This window comes from Dipteris shenzhenensis, chromosome 4, assembly GCF_047967505.1.
Source record: "Dipteris shenzhenensis isolate YYH24624 ecotype China chromosome 4, Dip_SZ_1.0, whole genome shotgun sequence".
Taxonomy (NCBI): domain Eukaryota; kingdom Viridiplantae; phylum Streptophyta; class Polypodiopsida; order Gleicheniales; family Dipteridaceae; genus Dipteris; species Dipteris shenzhenensis.
Genome location: NC_141599.1, coordinates 39,616,473 through 39,634,709, shown reverse-complemented (window position 1 = coordinate 39,634,709; position 18,237 = coordinate 39,616,473). Strand labels below are relative to the sequence as shown.

At 44.9% G+C, this 18,237-nt stretch overlaps 1 protein-coding gene across 1 annotated transcript in view; it reads right to left on the bottom strand.

The window, feature by feature from the left end:
• The window catches only part of LOC147902843 (pyruvate dehydrogenase E1 component subunit alpha-1, mitochondrial-like), a 29,475-nt gene that overhangs the window by 9,731 nt on the left and 1,507 nt on the right, over nucleotides 1–18,237 (bottom strand). Inside the window, exons 2-3 of the mRNA XM_087373842.1 lie at nucleotides 18,140–18,219; nucleotides 9,878–9,955 (exon numbers count right to left, since the gene is read on the bottom strand). Of these exons, the coding sequence (XP_087229968.1) occupies nucleotides 9,878–9,955; nucleotides 18,140–18,219 (158 nt within the window). The remainder of the gene's footprint in view (nucleotides 1–9,877; nucleotides 9,956–18,139; nucleotides 18,220–18,237) is intronic.

Here is an 18,237-nt window from a genome sequence, read left to right as displayed (position 1 = left end):
TGATCATCTTCTTTCTTTTCTTTGGCAAAAATCAAATACATAGAAAAATGCTTTTTCATTACTGAAGTAATTGCAGAAGCAGATACAACCGGAATGGACTCTCCTTTGAGTTTTACATCAAGCACATGAGTCTTCCCCCTGTGAGTCAAGGTAACTGTTTTATTGAAAGTATCAACAATAGCTAGGAGACGGTAACACAATGGAATGCCCAAAACGTCACAACCATTCAGAAGGCATAATGTAAAATTCTTCGGTATCAACATAACTCTAGATATGAAGACGGAGCTTCCCACGACGGAGCATTCCCAAAAAATTTCCCATCATACCGGACATAGCAATCTGCATCCCAATATTACCATACATCATGTTAACCTCCAAACATCTGTCCCTAATAGCCTTGCATGCTAGGCTGAAATCCAAAAGGAAAATTTCCCAACATCCCCATGCCTTGCTCAGGCTGTCCAACCATCGCCTGAAATATTGAACCTCCTCCGAAATAACCTCTGGGCATAGAAGATGGAGGGAAACTCTGCTGCCTGAACCAAAAAATGGAAAGCTCTAGGGATTTCCACCCATACCAGATGCAGGGGCATTGCGCCAGGCTGCTGAGTCTTCTTCTTCTTCTTAGGCTTCAAAGGGGCATTCACCAACTCTACAAAGTGTGGATCTTGCATCAACCGTGAAAAAGTCTGAGCGGTTCCCTGCAACTGTGCCCTGAACTGTTCATCTGCATTTGCCTCCTCAACTTCTTCCTCTTCATGTCGAGAACCCTCTGTGGCATGCTCTGATTGAACAGGTTGTTCCTCATCTTCCTCCCACCATGCAGTATAATCAAAAGACCCTGATTTCTCCTTACCAGTGCTATGTGCCATGGCTGAAAATTTCTCTAGGCTACAAATTTATTACAACAACTAGTATTTGCTGTCCTCACCCAAACAGAACCACGGGCTCACTGTCACTGGCCTTCGGAATCCCCAAAGGGTGGTAGATACAATTAATGAGCAGTTAACAGAAATTACAGCCACTTAGAAAGTTCATATTTGCAAGAAAGAAACTTTGAACAACAATCCCAGAGCTAGATGGCCCCAAGGTCACACCTCACACTATATTGGCCCCAAAACGTGGTGTCCCTTGCGGTATTTCTTTAATATTATCAGAGATATCAACTTTACAACAGAGCCATAGCCTGGCCAATATCCGAGAGATCAATCACTGAATACTGTTAACACAAGCCTAGTGCAAAACCCTAACAATCCAGGGTAGGACCTCAGAGCAAGCTCAAATGCATCAAGAACAACCACTGACAACTACCCAGATAAACTGCAAACTGAAGGACAGCAAACCCTAACTGTCCTTGGGCATCTAGCAAGATCTCCGGACAAAGCAATAACTGAAAAACTGCAAGAACATCACTTGGCTGAAAATTGTGATTGCAAAGGTTGGCTCTTCTGACCAAGGAGAACACTGTCTGCTACCTTTGGCTAGTAACAAGATGCTGAAATCCTCAGCAAAACAGTCCCAAACTGATGCGAAATAGTGGCAAACTCCTCCTGACAGGTGCGGCTGCAAACTGAAGCTCTTTGATGCAACGAACTGAAGACTGACACCTCCAGATAGCTCCAAACAGCAACGATTCAGATATTGGTAGTTTGAAACCTCCACGATCCACTCCAGACAGTCTCCCAAGTCAAAACAAGAGCATGCGATTGGGGAAACGATAGCAGAAAGGGAGTAGAAGCATGCGCCTGGGAGAGAAGATGGTGGAAGTGTTAGAAATCAAGAGAGTGAGAGAGCAGGAAGCAAGACAGCTGAACGTAGTGTTTGCAATAGAAGAAGTGACTGTTACAAGAAGTGGGATGGGTTTCTAAGTGACAAAACCTTATCCTTCACTAACCATAGTTAGTGAACTACCTGTGGTTGGGGGGAAAAACCTCTGATTCTTTGCCACTGCTATAGCACTCTGACTATCAGTGAGAATCGGAGAAGGACCCTCCAATGAAAGATGAAGATCAGCAAATAAACGACGCAGCCAAACACATTCAACTGTCGCTGTGAAAGCTGCCCTGTACTCAGCTTCACATGAGGAGATAGCCACTGTAGACTATTTCTTGCTCAACCAAGAAATGCAAGCATGTCCTAGAAAGAAACAATTCCCACTGGTGGACTGCCTAGTATCAGTCTCCAGCCCAATCTGAGTCACTGTAAGCATGCATCTGCAAGTCACCCCCCTGGGAAACATCAAGCCAAAAGACTTTGTACCTTGCAAGTAACGCAAGATGAGTTTTACAGCCTGCCAATGCATAATCTTTGGGCTGTGCATATGCCTGCTCACCTGAGAAACTGAAAACTGAATATCAGGTTGTGTATTGCAGAGATAAATGAGGCATCCAACAGCCTGACTATAGAGTGTGACATCAATTGATTCACCCGCATCATGCATTGTAAGCTTCAGCCCTGGCTCCATGGGAGTGGACATAGGCTTGCAATCATGCATGTTGAATCTGTCCAAGAGCTTTTGAACATACTTGGACTGAGACATAACAATGCCACGTTTCTCTTGAATAAACTGGATCCCCAAAAAGAAATGTAACAAGCCCAAGTCTGACATATCAAATGTAGCTTTCAATTGGGCCTTGAAATCTGTAATTACTTCCTCATTTGATCCGGTGAGCAGCATGTCATCTACATAAAGAATGATGACCAGAATATCCCCCCCATCCTTCTTGATGTAGAGGGTGCTCTCAGTTGGACTATTGTGCAACCCCTTGCTGGTAAGAAAGGCATCAATTTTGGCATACCATGCACGTGGGGCTTGTTTCAGCCCATATAAAGCTTTATTCAGCTTGCATACCTGAAGTGCATTTTCTGAAATTTGAAAGCCCGGAGGTTGTTTGACATAAACCTCTTCCAACAAGTCTCCATTAAGGAAAGCTGTTTTAATGTCCAACAGATGAACATTCCATTCAAAATTTGCAGGCATGGCTATAACCGACCTGATGGTTGTCATCCTGGATGTAGGAGCAAAAGTCTCCTCATAATCTATGCCCTTTTTCTGAGCATATCCTTTTGCAACCAGCCTTGCCTTGTACCTGATCAATGGACCCATCTGGTTTTCTTTTGACTTTGAAAACCCACCGTGTACCTATGGCATTCTTACCTAAGTCTGATTTTTATGAATGGACTGCAACTCATCGTGCATGGCATTCATCCAATGCACATTATCTTTTGCTTCCTCAAATGTCTTAGGCTCCTCTCAGCAAGGTGTGGAAACCAAGATAGGACTCAGGAAGAGAGTTTAGAGTGGTGGAGATCATCTCTGAATCCGGAATGACTTCATCAATGTTCAGCAATTGTTCCCTGAGATCCTGAAGCTTCGTGAGGTGAGAATTCATGGAATCTCCCTCCTCCATATGTGTATGGGAAAGTTCTCGCTTCAGAAAGGAAATTCTAGCATCGTTTCTTGCTGCAAACATACTCTCCAGTATTACCCAAGCTGCCATAGATGTCTTGCATGACCGAATATGAGGTATAATGAACCTCTTGACAGAAAGAGAAATTACTGAGAGAGCTTGTGCATCTCTAGAGTCCCATCTTTTCTGCTCTGCTGTGGGAGCTCCTGGAGCGGCTACTCCAATTACCTATGCTGTATTTGTACCTCTACCTCTGCCTCCAGCTGGAGTGACAAGTATAGGCGTTGTATCTGGTCTTTCTTCATCTCCATTGACATAATCCCAAAGATTTCTGCCAACTAAGATATTGCAAACCATGAAACTCCACAAGGAGTAGTTGGTGCCATCCAACTATCCTCCTGTGTGAGAACCCCGAACACCTCATTTGAGTTCTTATGTGCCATTTTTGCCAGATAAACTCAGAAATACAGCAAACTGAACAAGTAGAATCCCTTCCTGGGATGTAAGATGCACAAGTAAATTCTGCAAAGAAGAATATGTCCACAGTGACAAATACTGTCACAGCCTATCAAAGGCTCAAAATGCACCACAATGCTCTGCTCAATGCCCAAAAATCTGCAAATAGAATCTGCAAAAGGTGGCAAAAGTCTGCAATTTGACTCGTACTGAGTCCAAAACTCTCTGCAAACTTCCAAAATGCTCTTTTACCTCCAAAATTGCAACCCAAATGCAAAAGCCCCAATTTCTTGTGGGAAATTGCATACAAAGAGGGCAAATGGTCTGAAAGCCCCAAATGTTGCATAAATTGCACTCCGCCTGCAAAAGCCCCAAATTTCTGCAAGAAATTGCACTTGAAAGGGGCAAATCAACTAAAAGCCCCAAATTTCTGCAAGTCTCTGCAAAAAATGCAAACCAAACAATGGTTCTCTACGCAAATACCTATCAGAAAACACCTTCCACAGTCCACCTGCAAAGAAAAACTCTGCACAAAGTACGGGCTCCTCAGCTTGTACGGAACTGACAGTACAGACCTGACAGTACGAAATCCGTACAATGTACGGGTTGTGTACAGTGACTTGTACGAAGCTCTGTGTACGGATGAAATGTATGGATGTACGGCTCTTACTGTACGGGTGTATGATTGTTGTTGCTGCTGCTGTACAAACAACCAACTGTATGGAGTACGGACGACCGTTGTACGGATGTGCGACAGGTGTGTACGGAGTGCACAGAATCTATACGACGACTGTACGAAAGGTGCGACGGTACAGATAGCATGTGTACGGGCAGATGTACGGAATACTCCGTACGACTTGTATGGACAACAGCGCAGGAGCAACGTACCGATGAGTACGGTAGAAATGACGCCTGCAGTATGTACGTTGTATGGATGGTAAACTGTACGGACGACGAGCTGTATTGACAATCCGCGTAAATCTGTATAGAACTAGTACGACGCACGTACAGTATGGACCGCAAGAGCATGAGCTTCGTGAGTTGAAGCGTGGGCTGTACGACTGTAAGATGCTGTTGAGCAGGGAGCTAGGTAGGAAGTTAGGAGCAAGAAGCTTGCGGGCTAGAAAGCAAAAGAGCAGGATCTTGCTGCTCAGATACCAAATGTTAGAAATCAAGAGAGTGAGAGAGCACGAAGCAAGACAGCTGAACGTAGTGTTTGCAATAGAAGAAGTGACTGTTACAAGAAGTGGGATGGGTTTTGTCTAAGTGACAAAACCTTATCCTTCACTAACCATAGTTAGTGAACTAACTGTGGTTAGGGGGAAAAACCTCTAAATGAGGGAAAAGTGCCCCTAACCTGCTTATTACATTACATTGGTCACTGCTGAATTATAATAATAATTCTAACAGGAAGCTAGCGACAAAGATGAAGAGAACTGTCCAAGATTGAGACTAGAGAGAGAATGGCTGCGTGGAGGCCAATTGAAGGGCTGCGTGGAGATCTGGAAAGGAACTGTAAGGTAGCTGGAGCAAGGCACCTGGAACTAGAGTGGGAGCTATCCTAGAACAAATCGCACTTAGTTGGAAAGGAAAGCCTTGCCTGTTCTCTTAAACCTATTGGGACAGCTTTACTTTCACTGCTTTCTTGCTTTGCCAAAAATTACTTGCCCAAAATCACTTGTGCCATGTGGCCCTCAAAAAATATGCTTTAATCCAACGGCTTTTTGCCCCCTTCTAACCACTTGGCCCTTGGCCCTAGGAATTAATTTACAACCTTGGCCCACAGCCCTAGGAATTAATTCACAAGGTTAGCCTTTTTACCACTCTAGGGCTTAGGCTGTCACACGTAAAACCCTAACAATTACATTATCAGAATCTCACGCCCCCATGACACTCACCCTCTTGCGATATCGTAACCAGCCTTCGGGAAATCCAAAGGGCAGTGAACAGTTAGTTGATAACCAGCAAATACTTGGTTTCCAGCCACTTAGAACTTTCCACTAAAACCAAAACAACTTAGAAAAGAATACCCAATAGCTAGATCGCCCTCGTCTTGCACTAGACACCAGATTGGCCCTAAACTTAGTGCCCCTTTCGATATTCCTTTATCTTTTATGCAGAAGGCATCCAAATACAAGAAAAGTGATGTCGTGCGTCAACCCAAAGTCGACCAATTGGATAATCCGTTCACAGGCACTTCCGTCCTGCTATGCAATCAAAGAAAGGCATCCCAGTCTAGTGCAATATCCCATGGCAGCCCTTCTTCAGATTTTGGCTGAGGTCGTTCTAACCTAGCAGCTCAGACACCCATCAAGGGAGTCCTGGCAAGACAGCAGCCAACAAAACAACCAACCCTGGCTATTCCAGGCAACCAGAAAGGCTAGTTGCAACAAAGCCATAGGATCAGAAGGTTCTAAGGCGGTAGAAAAGCTTCCGGAAAGCATTCAATTGATTGGAAGGCTCGGGGAACCTTGGAAGAGTAGCAAACATGAAAACGAATCTCCATGGCCTAGTTCTCTGGCACTCTGGCAAGTGAAAATCAACAAAAGCAACCCTGGAAGCCCTGGAGGACAGCTTTTGCAGCGTTTTCAGTTTGAGGGATTGCAAGCCAGTACCCACACCATTAGAGCCTCGTTTTCACTTCTCTTCTGAAGATGGCAGCGGTGCATGTTATTTCACTCTCTATCAGCAAGCACTTGGTGTTTGATTTACTTATGCCATATGAGACCCGATCTTCAGTATGCTGTCTCACAGTTAAGCAAATATATGCACAGCCCCTCTGCGCACCATTGGCAAGCCGTGAAGCGTGTCTTCAGGTATCTCAAAGGCACTCAGCATTTGGGCCTCCTTTATGAGGCTGACTCTTCACTTGTTATGCATGGATTCACTGATAGTGATTGGGCTGGCTGTTCGGACACTCATGTGTCAAATAGTGGCAACTGTTTCATGCTTGGTACTTCATGCATCTCTTGGTTCAGCAAGAAGCAAACTACAGCTGCTACTTCTAGATGTGAAGCTGAGTACAAAGCAGCTTTTATAGCTACAGTGGAGTGGCTCCGGAAGTTACTTGCAGATCTTCATGCATGTCAGAATGCTCCTACCGTCATCTTCACTAATAGTCAGTGCTTTGGCTGTTGCACGGAATCCAGTTTTCCATGCTCGCACAAAGCATATTGAGGTTCACTATCACTATGTCAGAGAGAGATTATCAGCAGGTGATATTTAGTTGTCTTATGTTCCCACTAAAGACAACTTGGCAGATCTTTTTACGAAGGCTCTTCCTCGACCTAAGTTTGAAGCTCTCCATCTGGGAGGGGGAGGAGAATCTCGTTTTTCTTGCTTCCCAGCTATCCACACCTTCCAGGAACCAATCTCTCTGATTTGCCACCAGCCAGGTCCCAGATTGCAAAAACACCTTTCCCAGGAGCTATTCCATGAAATCGCAGCTCACCAGGGCCTTCTCGTTGTTTGCTGACATTGTTGTAGGCTAGGGCAAGCAATGGAAGCTCAAAATGAAGGGGAGAAGAGAGAAAATGATCTGCTACAATGAATTCCTGCAAAAAATGAGTGGAGGCTCAAGAGAAAGACAATATAACTAGACTGTGTCCTAACTGTCCTAAGTGGTACATGTACTAACTGACCTAACTGATTGTAACTAGGCCTACAAGGCACGAATGAGTGGCACCTATGGATAGCTCATAGAATGGCCTGCAAACCCCCCTCCATGGTATGGCTGAAGTATCTTGGACATGGCTCAGAATACATGAATATCTAATGTCATGGTTGCACATGTTCATCCTATAGGGATATAGCAACCTATGACTGTACAGAGCACAACAGATCAAGTCGCAAAAGGTACTAAGTTTAAAGCTTGCCAACGCTAATCAAAAAGTAGTCCAATTTCTCTTCATTCAAGCTACTACTACTTGTGAAGACTATAAATATTTCATTTTAGCATCTCCCAAAGAAGCAATTATAAGCAGAAAACCATGCCTCTTTGCTTTGCACAAAAGAGCAAAACAATCGTGCTGCAGGGTTGGACCGCCCCAAAATTATTTCAGCAGGGCAGTTGGCCCGGGAGCTCAAGAAAGAAATTTCCATTTATGCATCTATCTAGCAATGCCGATTAATGTGACCGTGGAACTGCCACAACCTCAAGAGCAGTCTCAGAGCAGGCAGAAACTCGGCAAAAGGGAGACCCTCCAAGAATTCGAGAGGTTCGCATGTGTTATGGACAGGTAGCAAGTAGAAAGGTCACTGTCCTTTTTGAATGGGAGGATTTGTTGGACAAGTCCCTCACCACCAACCTTTGTCTTCCCATAGCGCAATCAGCGACGGTGCTCCAACTCCATAGTGCATCTGGGAGTGCCCAACCACCCAGCTCATACCAGTGTGATAGCCGAGCTCCACATCGCAGAGAAGCAAAAATTCAAGCCATGAACTATTTTTTGGAAAGTTGCAATGCGTATGGCAAGTACCTGTGAAAACCGTTGACACACAGTTCATTCTCAAAATGTGGATTCAACCAGGTGCAACATGCTTTGAGTCTTCCTTGTAGGTTCAGCTGAAACACCATCCTAAGCACCAACTACCTAAACCATTGAATACTAGACATGCAACTCACTTTCCAACTATAGAGCTGCATCCAAGCCTTGCCCCAAAGTATGGGAGCCAAGACTCTAATCTGCTAAGACTAAGTCATATGCTCCACATCACCAGTATGGTGCCCCAACTTGGTCCCCCTCTATATAGCCTTTCCCAGAAACCTTAACTTATAACCTGGAACACCAAATCCTGTAAGGTACTTAGGCCTGCTCTTCATTGACTTCTATTGCAAAACTGTGTCCCATAGCTCATAAAGTCCCAGATTCCTTGCCATGTCCAGGCTTCCCATTTCCAAAGTTAGGAGCTAACTAGCCGAGCTAGCCAAAGGTATTCTTGTCCTCATGACAGTCAAACAGTCAAATACGTCAAAGACGACAATAAGGCGAGCTCCCTGATTTGATTTGGGACAAAGATGATTGCAGTCACACTTCAGGACAAACAAAATCAGCGAGTCATGAATCGTGAGTGATCATGACAGAACAGTTGTCTTTGAGGCCTTTCATGGCAGTAGATTGGTTGTCTGTTAGTGACAACTGGGCTATAAGGAAATTTCTTGGAACTTCCCTACAGAGGTTGCGCTTTGGCACAATTGAATTGAGTTAAAGTTTCAGAAAAAGGTATTTTCAACCAATCCCCCTAATGGACACATTACAAACATATATTTGTTTTTTCAAATCCGTCAGCTGTTGTGTACAATGAGTTGCAGACTTCATAACCATACGTTTCTGCAAACCATGCAGAATGTGGGAAGGTCAGAGGTAATGAAAAACATTCATAGCACAACAATATATCCAATCCTACAGATTACAATTGATTGAACACAAAAGCAAGAAAGTGAAGTAATTCACACAGAGGGACAGAGACAGAGAGGGGGGCTGCAGGGCAGAAGATTTGGGGGATGCGTGGAAGGGGCATGAAACAGAACTAAACTTACTAAGAAGTTACTCCATCAGTAGCTAAGCAGACGTGAGACAGCAAGCTCAGTGACAGTGGTTAAGTCTTCCTAATGCAAGCAGGCCCCAAATGCATAGTGCCGCCTTACGGGAAAGTCCCTTTTGAGCTCCATTCATGTTTTATGAAAATTCTGAAGACTAGAGGAGACTGCAATTGGCAAATCCAAATCCTCTAAAACTTCCCCATTATGCACAAACCTACAATGTTATAGCAATATAATGCACCTGAAAGTTCACACCTATCTAGGAAATGTATTCAATAATGTATTGGATGGACATGTAAACCATTCATCATTATGTAGATAGCTTTTCAATATAGTAACTAAGCTAAGAAGCCATTCAAGTAAAAGATAATCCATCAGCATTATCAAGACACTCACCAACCTGTTGCAATAGGTTTTGTTTTGAAGTTCGATTTTTATAAAATTGGTAAAAGGGGAGGAAAACGCTTACAATAGGTCCCTTTGCAAGGGCATGTTCCTTAGCAAACTTCGTAGCTTGTTTAACAGCAAGTGCATCCATACCATCCACCTGCATCATTAACGCCCCAAGAATTTTGGCCGTTACAAGCTCATCTTATCTCTATTCTTTCTGTATGTAAAACTTTTGTAAAAATCAAGTTGACAAAAGAGGAACAGCAGATAAAAAAAGAGCATTGACACAAACATTGTATTCGTTTTGACGTAGCAAAGAATATATAAATCTAGATACATGCCCAAATTCATCCTCTAAAAGCACAGCAAATAGTGCAGTTTCAATCTCACAACAGTCACAAGGTTAAAAACCATGCTTCCGTTTGTTTAATTCATCCCCTATGAACGTGAGTGACACCAAGGGACTAGCTATTATGACATTCCCACCAACACCATCGCCCAACAGTGGGTGTAGACCATATAAAGAAAAGACTTGGAGACAAATAAAACAATACTGAAGACTAATAATAGCTGAAGAAGAAATATATATCACAAACGGAACTCAGTACAGGAGAAGATATGAGAGAGGAGCTCTGGAGGAAGCAAACGTCAATCCTCTAGGGAAGACAACTGTAGTGGACTTCTGCACTAGCTCCACAAGTTGGAACTGAACCAAATCTGAGACAGCAAACTGATGCAAGAGTTGCTGCAGATTTGGAATAGGAAGAACATAATCTGGAGCAGAAGTTGGGGGCAGATCTGGAGCAGAAGTTGGGGGCAGATCTGAAGCAGAAAGGAAGGCAGATCTGGAGCAGAAAGGAGGGCAGATCTGGGGCAGAAAGAAGAGCAGATCTGGGGCAGAAAGAAGAGCAGATCTGGAGCAGAAAGAAGGGCAGAAGAGGAGGCAGCCAGGAGGCAGAAATGGAGGCAGCAGAGGAGGCAGCCAGGAGGCAGCAGCGGAGGCAGCCAGGGGGCAGAAGAGGCTCAGGGTGTGCAGGTACCTCTGGAGCTTGAAGTGATAAAGAATACCTAGCCCCCCCCCCCCTTTAAATAGGAAGGGGCTAGTCGGTCAACCAGCTGGTCGGCCAGCTGGTTGACCCAGATCTGACCGACCTGGTCAGATATTGACCGACCAGGTCAATCTGGTCGGCCAGATCTGGTCGGCCAGCAAGGAGCCTTTTTTGACCTCCGAACCGGGGCTCTTTGACAGGGCTTTGGTTGTGGATTTTGCCTCCGATCCGGGGCTCTTTGACAAGGCTTTGGTTGTGGAATTTGGTCCTGACAGAGAGTCACCTGTGGTGTTTTTACCTGTAAGTGATCGGACCTTTGCGCCAGTTTGACCTTTGATTATCCTATCCTCTAGAATTGGAGATTGCCTGGCTTAACACCCCCTCTCAATGTCCAATGTAGACGGGAGAAGCAAAGAGGTGTTCCATGAGTGATCTATCTTCTTCATCAGCCCTTTTTTTTTTTTTTTTAAATAAATAATAAAAGGGTTTTCATTTAGATGAAGATGCCTATAAAGTAGGTTTTCATCTTCACTAAATGCCTAGATTATGGTACAAAAAAAGAAGTACTTGAAGGAGTGCCCTCGCAGGGGATTTGTTCACTTCCTTAAGTATACAAAAAACTGCTAAGAAGAAGGAGGCGGTATACCAATCCCCAACCGTGGGCTGAGATGCTCAAGAGTAGGGCGATTAACCGGCTTGGTAAGAATATCAACATGATTATCGGCAGCTGGAACATAGATAAATCGAATAGTACCTAATTCCACTTACTCGTGAGTAAAATGAAAGTGAACACCGACATGTTTGGTGCGGTTGGAAAAAATGGGATTGCCGACGAGAGCGATGGCACTTTTGTTGTCGACGCAAAGGATCGTTGGTTCAGTACAAGGAAAGTGTAGCTCTGCCAGAAACTGTCGGAGATATATGGCCTCTGTGGTACAATCATACAAGGCCCGGTATTCAGCCTCAGTAGAAGAGCCAGCAACAGTTTCTTGTTTACGGCTAGACCAAGAAACAGGTGCCGAGCCAAACGAGAAAATATAGCCGCCATGAGAACGACGATTGTCCGGGTCGCCAGCCCAGTCGGAATCAATGCATCCCTGTAGTGTTAGTCTTGGTCTGAAATGTAAACCATAAGAGTAAGTACCACGTATGAACCGCAAGATACGAATACATGCATGCCAATGAGTGAGCTTGGATTCATTAAAATACTGACTGAGAATGGAAACGGAGTAAGCAAGATCCGGACGTGTGAAGGAGCCAGAGGAGTTTGCCAACAACCTGACGATAGAGATGTTCATCAAAGGGAGGAGACTCCAAGTCTTTTGAGAGCTTTACTGTGGGATCTAAGGGAGTGGCAGCGAGCTTAGGTTCATGGGGAATGATCTGATCAAGGAGTTGAAGAGCATATTTCTGTTGAGAAACAAAAATACCACCAGAATGTTGAACAACTTCCATGCCTAAGAAATAGGAGAGAAGACCGAGATCAGTCATTTCAAAAGTGGTGCTGAGTTGAGTTTTAATGAATTGAAGTGTAGTGGGAGTAAAGCCTAAAAGCAAAAGATCATCTACGTAGAGTAAAATAAAGCAGACCCCCTCTGACGATTGATGGATATATAAATTTGGATCAAAAGGAGTGGAATGAAAACCATTAGTTTTGAGGAAGGTGTCTATCCTGTGGAACCATGATCGAGGTGCTTGTTTAAGCCCATAAAGAGCTTTGCGGAGATGGAATACCTTATTTTCATGGCCAGGAGGAGAAAAACCAGGTGGGGGAGTCACATAGACTTCTTCATCAAGGTAGCCATTGAGAAAGGCACTCTTGACATCCATCTGATAGATAGACCATCGGTGATGAGCAGCTAGGGCGAGAAGAAGACGAAAGGAAGTTAATCGAGCAGTAGGGGCAAAGGTTTCCTCATAATCGATACCATGTTTTTGGCGAAATCCTTACACTACTAAGCGAGCTTTGTACTTGTCCAGTGTTCCATCGGCTTTGAGTTTTGTTCGGAAGATCCACTTGGTTCCGATGACCCAAGACCTAATTTTCCTTGTTATCTATCAATCTCGTTTTGAGATCCCTCGGTCTCAGTAGAGGGAGACTTTGACGATTTTTGTGAGTGGGTCGATTGACCAAGATCCAGGTCTGATTGCGATCAATACTTTCAAGCTCCTGTTCCATGGCACGATGCCACGCAGGATTTTGAACTGCTTCCTGCCAAGTGGCAGGTTCAGAATGTATGATATAGGCCGTGGTAAAAAAGGAGGCGGTGGTAGTAGAAGAAGTTGTTCGAGTAGAGCGGCGAGGACCGGAAGGAGGAAGTTCTACGGGAATAATCCCGGAATCCTTCATAGTTTCGCGATACCAGCGTGGCAACGGGTCATGAGGAGAAGCAATGGGTGGCGAGAGAGAGGTTTCGGGAGGAGAGAAAGAAATTTCGGGTGGAGAATTGTCGGAGGGAACAGGAGTAGATACGTCATCAGGAGAGAGAATAGATGAATTTTTTAGAACTTCTCTTGCATCGAAGACCACATCTCGGCGAACCAAAACTTTGTTTGTGCGAGGATCAAATAATCGATAAGCTTTGGCTTCTGTTAAGTAGCCAACTAGAAGAAAAAGTTCAGCACGAGGTTCGAGTTTACCGCGAGTATCATTGGGAGTATGAGTGTATACGCGCGGCATCCAAAGATGCGAATATGAGAAATAGAAGGTCAGTAGCCATAGAAGGCCTCAAAAGGCATCATGTTCAGGATGGGCTGAGTAGGGCAGCGATTAAGGATATAGACAGAAGTATTCACAGCTTCTGGCCAGAGACGTTCAGGCAACTCGGCTGCAAAAAGCATGGAACGGGCCATGTTCATGACTGTGCGTTGTCTCCGTTCGACACGAGCATTTTGGGAAGGCGAATTTGGAGATGTAAGATGGAGTTCGATACCATGCTCGTGAAGGAATTGAGTGAATTCATAGGAAATGAATTCACCACCATTATCACTACGAGCAATCCCAATAGACTTTCCCGTTTGGTTCATAACCAAGCGAGCCCAAGTAGCAAAGAAAGAAAAAGTGTCGGATTTCTCTTTCATGAAAAACACCCATTGATATCGAGAGTAATCATCCACAATTAAGAAGAAATATTGTGAACCATTGAGGGAAAGAACAGGAGATTTGCCACTAATATCGAGGTGAATTAGACGCAATATCTCACTGGCTCGAGAAGTGGAATGAGAAGGAAAAGGAGTTCGGCTTTGTTTGCCTAATTGGCAGGGACGACAAATATCTTTGGCTCACGATAATTTAGGTAGGCCAACAACTAGATCCCGAGACATTTCATATAAAGAGTCATAGGACAAATGTCCAAGACGATAATGCCATAATCGTTCTGTGTCAGTTCGATCTTTCAGGGTAGCAATACCATAAAGCCGATGAAACTCAGAACCGGTATGGGAGGGAGTCGCAAGAAATTGAGTTATGAAGTACAGACCATTAGGTTGGGCCTTGCCTCGAGCTAGAAGGAGTCCCGAGGTCTCATCTATGATGTCAACATGCATCTTTGTAAATAGCACTGTGCGACCAAGAAGGCAAAGTTGATGAACGGAAAGAAGATTGACCCCTAATTGGAGGACATAAAACACTTGATCCAATTGAGCAAGATTGGGGCCTTTGTCAGTATCAAAAGTTATTGAACCAACACAATGAATAGTAGCAACAGAGTTATTACCACAACGGACTCCCCCTGTTGCCGGTTGGCGAGAAATGAAGAGATCATGATGAGTCATATGATGAGTGGCTCAACTATCCACAATCCAATAAGATTTAGAGCCACATGGAAGAATATGAAAAGCTGACCCAGATAAGGAAGGGGAGGAGTCAAGCTCGGTGATATGGATCAAGGCTTGAGAAGTGAAGTCTAGAGAATCTCCAGTGGACCAGTCAGACAGACCTTCAGGAGTTATAAAAGGAGGAGATGGAGTGAAATGATTAGTAACATGGCCCTGGGGTCTCCAAAGACCAGTGTTCGGAGGAGGAGGACCACTCCTAGGACGCCAACGAGGTGGCTGAGGAGTCGTGGTAGGGGGCTGTGGAGTCCAACGGGGTGGTTGAGGAGTCGTGGTAGGGGGCTAAGGAAGAAGGCCTTTGGCTTTGGAGCGACATTCATCGACCAAGAGAACTTCCCAACCACTCGAAAAATCCATGATGTCCGAGTATAGGGTTGCGTATGGTGAAGTATGCCCAACTCTCTGGCAATGCTGACAAAACCTATTCTTTTTGGGAAGGGTGTGCCAGGCGGGTTTACTACTAGAGGAGTTATTGGAGTTAAGAGTAGGAGAGGGCTTCCCGGAGCTGGGTTGATCTTTTTGAATCCCGGAGAGAAGAGCCCCCTCTGAAGCAGGAATGCTATGTTTTTGGTGGACCTGAGAGTAAAGACGAGCATAACGCAAAAGTTGACATTCGAACTCATAAAAAGTAGAAAGAGAAGGTTGAGAAATGATTTGTTGCATAAAACTGAAATACTTGGGCGGAAGTTTGTTTAAAAAGAAGATAACTTGGTCATCCTCGGATTTGGGAGGACCAGTTGTGGCAAATTCAGCAACTAACCGCCGGTAATCTGCTAGTTTAACCTTGAGATCATCGTCAACAAGGATCTGGAATTGTTGGAGATCATGGTCAAGATTGATGCGACGAGTACGATCTCGAGCTGCATAGCGGTCAATGAAATGTGCCCATCGCTCAGAGGCAAGATCAAAATGCAGTAATTGAGAGTGAAATTCAGGTAAAAGACCTTGCATGATTTCGACAATGGCAGTGGCATTACCATGTCGCCACGAGCGAACTACCTGAGGAGGATAAACATGAGGATCAGGTGGCGATTCAGTACCTTGGACGAGTTCCCATAGGTCTTGAGAATCAAGCACATGGCGCATGAGATTTGACCATGTGGTATAATTAGACCCGTTAAAACGAGTCATATCAGTGAAAGCATGTTTGGCTGTTGCAGAAACAGGGTGAGGGGAAGAAAGAGAATGATAGGGAGAAGCAACCGGTGGAGGCAAAAGAGAATTTAGAACAGGAGCAGAGTGAGAAGAAGGGAGAGGCGGCACCACCGGAGGAATAAAAGAATTTGGAAAAGGTCCTGAGGGGGAGGGATGAATATGAGAGGCGGGATATGACATGAGAGGTGAAAAAGAGGCAGCGGGAGAGATAGAGGGAAATAAACTATAGGAATCCAGTGGCATGGGAGAAGGAGGAGGATGAGAAGCCACTGGAGGAAAGATGGCAGCGGAAGATATGAGAGGGATGGGAGGGAGGGAAGAATGTGAACCGAAAGCAAACTCATTGTCAGAGGCATTTCTCCTTTCTCATCTGTGCGTGTTCACATGCATGTATGGATCTGTGTCCTCGTGATTACTCGTTCCTATGCCTTGCATAACAGATGGAGTTGCACTAAGGGAATAGGGCAACATACCTTGCACTGATTCTTGTGGGATAGGCACTCTCGAATAACCCAATGTTCTCATGCCGGCATGTCCTCTTTCGTCAGGGTATACTTGTTCTTCGTCGGCACCGAACTTGAGATGTTGCTCAGCTTCTTCTGAGTTGATTAGAGGTCCTTGTTAACGTATCGGAGAGAACAGTGGAGAAGTAGAGGCCCGAGGTGTGCGGGTACCCGCTTCAAGTTCCTTCCATTTCTGGAATTCAGCAAATTCTTTGAAGAGTTTGAAGAGGTATTCATCACCTTCAATCCTTGCAGACTCTCTCTCGACATATGACGAACGTGGTGGTTGAATAGAGGTCGATTCAGGCTGAGATCGCTTCGGGGAAGAGGGAGAAGACATCTTCAGGTGATGATTTATCTTCCAAGCTTTCCAGATTAAGGCTCAGGTGTCGATTGGCACACCTGGCTCTGATACCATATAAAGCTCCTCCTCATCTTCTCAAGAAAATTCAATAGAGGAAGGAAAAAAGTCGTTGCAAAAGAAAGTAGGAGGAGGAGAGGTCAGTGGTACTTGGAGACAAATAAAACAATACTGAAGACTAATAATAGCTGAAGAAGAAATATATATCACAAACGGAACTCAGTACAGGAGAAGATATGAGAGAGGAGCTCTAGAGGAAGCAAACGTCAATCCTCTAGGGAAGACAACTGTAGTGGACTTCTGCACTAGCTCCACAAGTTGGAACTGAACCAAATCTGAGACAGCAAACTGATGCAAGAGTTGCTGCAGATTTGGAATAGGAAGAACATAATCTGGAGCAGAAGTTGGGGGCAGATCTGGAGCAGAAGTTGGGGGCAGATCTGGAGCAGCAGAAAGGAAGGCAGATCTGGAGCAGAAAGGAGGGCAGATCTGGGGCAGAAAGAAGAGCAGATCTGGAGCAGAAAGAAGGGCAGAAGAGGAGGCAGCAGAGGAGGCAGCCAGGAGGCAGAAATGGAGGCAGCAGAGGAGGCAGCCAGGAGGCAGAAGTGGAGGCAGCAGCGGAGGCAGCCAGGGGGCAGAAGAGGTTCAGGGTGTGCAGGTACCTCTGGAGCTTGAAGTGATAAAGAATACCTAGGCCCCCCCCCCCTTTAAATAGGAAGGGGCTAGTCGGTCAACCAGCTGGTCAGCCAGCTGGTTGACCCAGATCTGACCGACCTGGTCAGATATTGACCGACCAGGTCAATCTGGTCGGCCAGATCTGGTCGGCCAGCAAGGAGCCTTTTTTGACCTCCGAACCGGGGCTCTTTGACAGGGCTTTGGTTGTGGATTTTGCCTCCGATCCGGGGCTCTTTGACAGGGCTTCGGTTGTGGAATTTTGTCCTGACGGAGAGTCACCTGTGGTGTTTTTACCTGTAAGTGATCGGACCTTTGCGCCAGTTTGACCTTTGATTATCCTGTCCTCTGCTTGGCTTAACACACCATAGTATAAACATATGCTCTCACATACATATCCACACACCCACACGTTCTTGAGCATCCATTTATACAGCCGTGACAAAGGCTAGCACTAAAAGAGAAGGCTGATCAAAAAGGAGCCAACATTCTCTATCAATCAGAGGTAGGGGCTTGTAAAGAGTTACAGTTTTTCATTTCCCAAATAAGCATTTCTAAGCAAAAACAAAAGCCAATAGAGCACCGGGCAAATTAAGACAGAAAGAATATATAACAATATCAGCAGGCTGCAACATGGACAAAAACTTCAAAAGGTGAAGTTTGCATGTCCACAAAGTACTGCAAGAACGTAATTCATAGTTACAGAGGACCAGCACCAAGCAATCGTAGCAAGTCTTCCAAAATCTAAAGTTGCACCAATTTCATACCTTCAAGCCAGGGACATAATCACCACGCTTATAGTACTCCGGGCTTTTTGCTGCTCGCCATTCTGCTGTTCCCATTCCATCTGAACATACAAAAACTT